This window comes from Temnothorax nylanderi, unplaced genomic scaffold, assembly GCF_030848795.1.
Source record: "Temnothorax nylanderi isolate EJ_2023f unplaced genomic scaffold, tnyl_v1.0 TNYL_tig0757_pilon, whole genome shotgun sequence".
NCBI classification, from domain to species: domain Eukaryota; kingdom Metazoa; phylum Arthropoda; class Insecta; order Hymenoptera; family Formicidae; genus Temnothorax; species Temnothorax nylanderi.
The window spans coordinates 69,791-71,361 of NW_027249819.1; the positions used below are offsets into that span (position 1 = coordinate 69,791).

The 1,571-nt window shown below is 49.9% G+C and overlaps 1 protein-coding gene across 1 annotated transcript; it reads left to right on the forward strand.

Moving 5' to 3' along the window:
* The first annotated feature begins 206 nt into the window (after positions 1–206).
* LOC139785224 (uncharacterized) lies at positions 207–765 on the forward strand. The gene is made up of 2 exons (XM_071724394.1): positions 207–409; positions 519–765. Exons 1-2 carry the CDS (start codon positions 207–209, stop codon positions 763–765), a joined length of 450 nt encoding a protein of 149 aa, XP_071580495.1.
* Positions 766–1,571: the final 806 nt, after the last annotated feature.

Below are 1,571 nucleotides of genomic sequence, written 5' to 3' on the forward strand. Positions count from 1 at the left end.
TTACTAAAGCAATACGCATCATTTTTCCAAATCCGCCTCGACAATCTTTTTCCAAATTTATTACCTTTATTTAAAAAAAAAATTCGTTAAAATCGGTCGAGTAGTTTCGCCGGAATCCTATTTTGAACCAAACTCTTCAGGTCATTTCCCACTGTGCGTCGTGGTGCGCGGTTACGACGACCTGTGGACAGGCCGACGTGGTCGAGATGCGTCCGTATTCGCGCGAAAACGCGGGTCACAATTACATTCTGACGGTCATCGATGTGCTGAGCAAGTACGCCTGGGCGATCCCGCTCAAGACTAAGAGCGGAAAGGATCGCGACGGCTCTCCAAAGATCTTTCGCGAGGACGCGCGATACCCTAAGAATCTGCAAACGGACAAGGAAAGGAATTCTACAACGCGCACAAGGTGAATCACTACTCCACGTATTCGGTGATGAAAGCGTCGGTGGTGGAGAGATTCAATCGCACGTTGAAAAACGACATGTGGAAGCTCTCACGCTCCAGGGATCGTACAGATGGATAGACTCGCTGCCGCGCCTCTTGTCGAATTACAATCGTCGCAGACACAGAACGATCGGAATGCGTCCGACGGACGTGACGCCCACCGTCGCCGAAAAACTGCTGCGCACGGTGTACAGTCGCGCGAAGATCGCCGCGCCAGCGAGATTTCGAGTCGACGATCCGGTGCGCGTGAGCAAATTAAAACAATCTTCGAAAGGGCTACACTCCCAATTGGACCACCGAGATCTTTCGCATAGCTAAAGTACAAAGGACCAATCCGTTACGTATCTGTTGAAAGACATTCGCGGAGAAGCGATAGCCGGAGGATTCTACGAACACGAGTTGCTACGCGTCTCCGATCCCGACGTCTATCTCGTGGAAAAAGTCCTGCGTAAGCGGGGCAATCGAGTGTACGTGAAGTGGCTAGGAATGGACAGTTTGCACAATTCGTGGATAGATAAGGCATCTGTATTGTAACAAAAAATAGTTAGACATTCGTAGACACACGCAACGTGTACTTTATTAATAAAAGTTTACACATTCATCTGTTTGTTTCTTACGTGCTATTGACTTTACGATAAACAATTTTTAGGAAGCCTATGATATTGTTTCTTTTTTACAACGGTATTCCGTAATGTCCCCACGGAAGCGTTCCTCGCTGTTCAACGTCACGTATCGCTTGTCGTCGTGCGGACTGAGAGCTAGTTTTTGCTCCGACACGGTGTAAACCTCGTGCAACGTCGAGCGTATGCACGACTGGCGCGTCTTCAGCTCGCGCGCGTTCCGCAGGCACGCCACGTAATCCTCGAACGTGATCCTCTTCGCGACTACGTTTCTTTTAACACCCTTTATTCTCTTGGTGTCGTCGCGTCCGAGTACCTTGTAAGTGTAATCTTCGCTCTGAGGCCCACGAACTCCGTCATGATCGCGCCGTTGTTTCTCGTCCTTCATCAACCGGACACCTTCTTGTTGACGACGCGCGGCATGCCGTGCGCGTTCTATTCTCCGCGTAATCGCTCGTGTCGAATCTTCTATGTCGCGTCTCTACGATCGTACGCGTCTTCGCA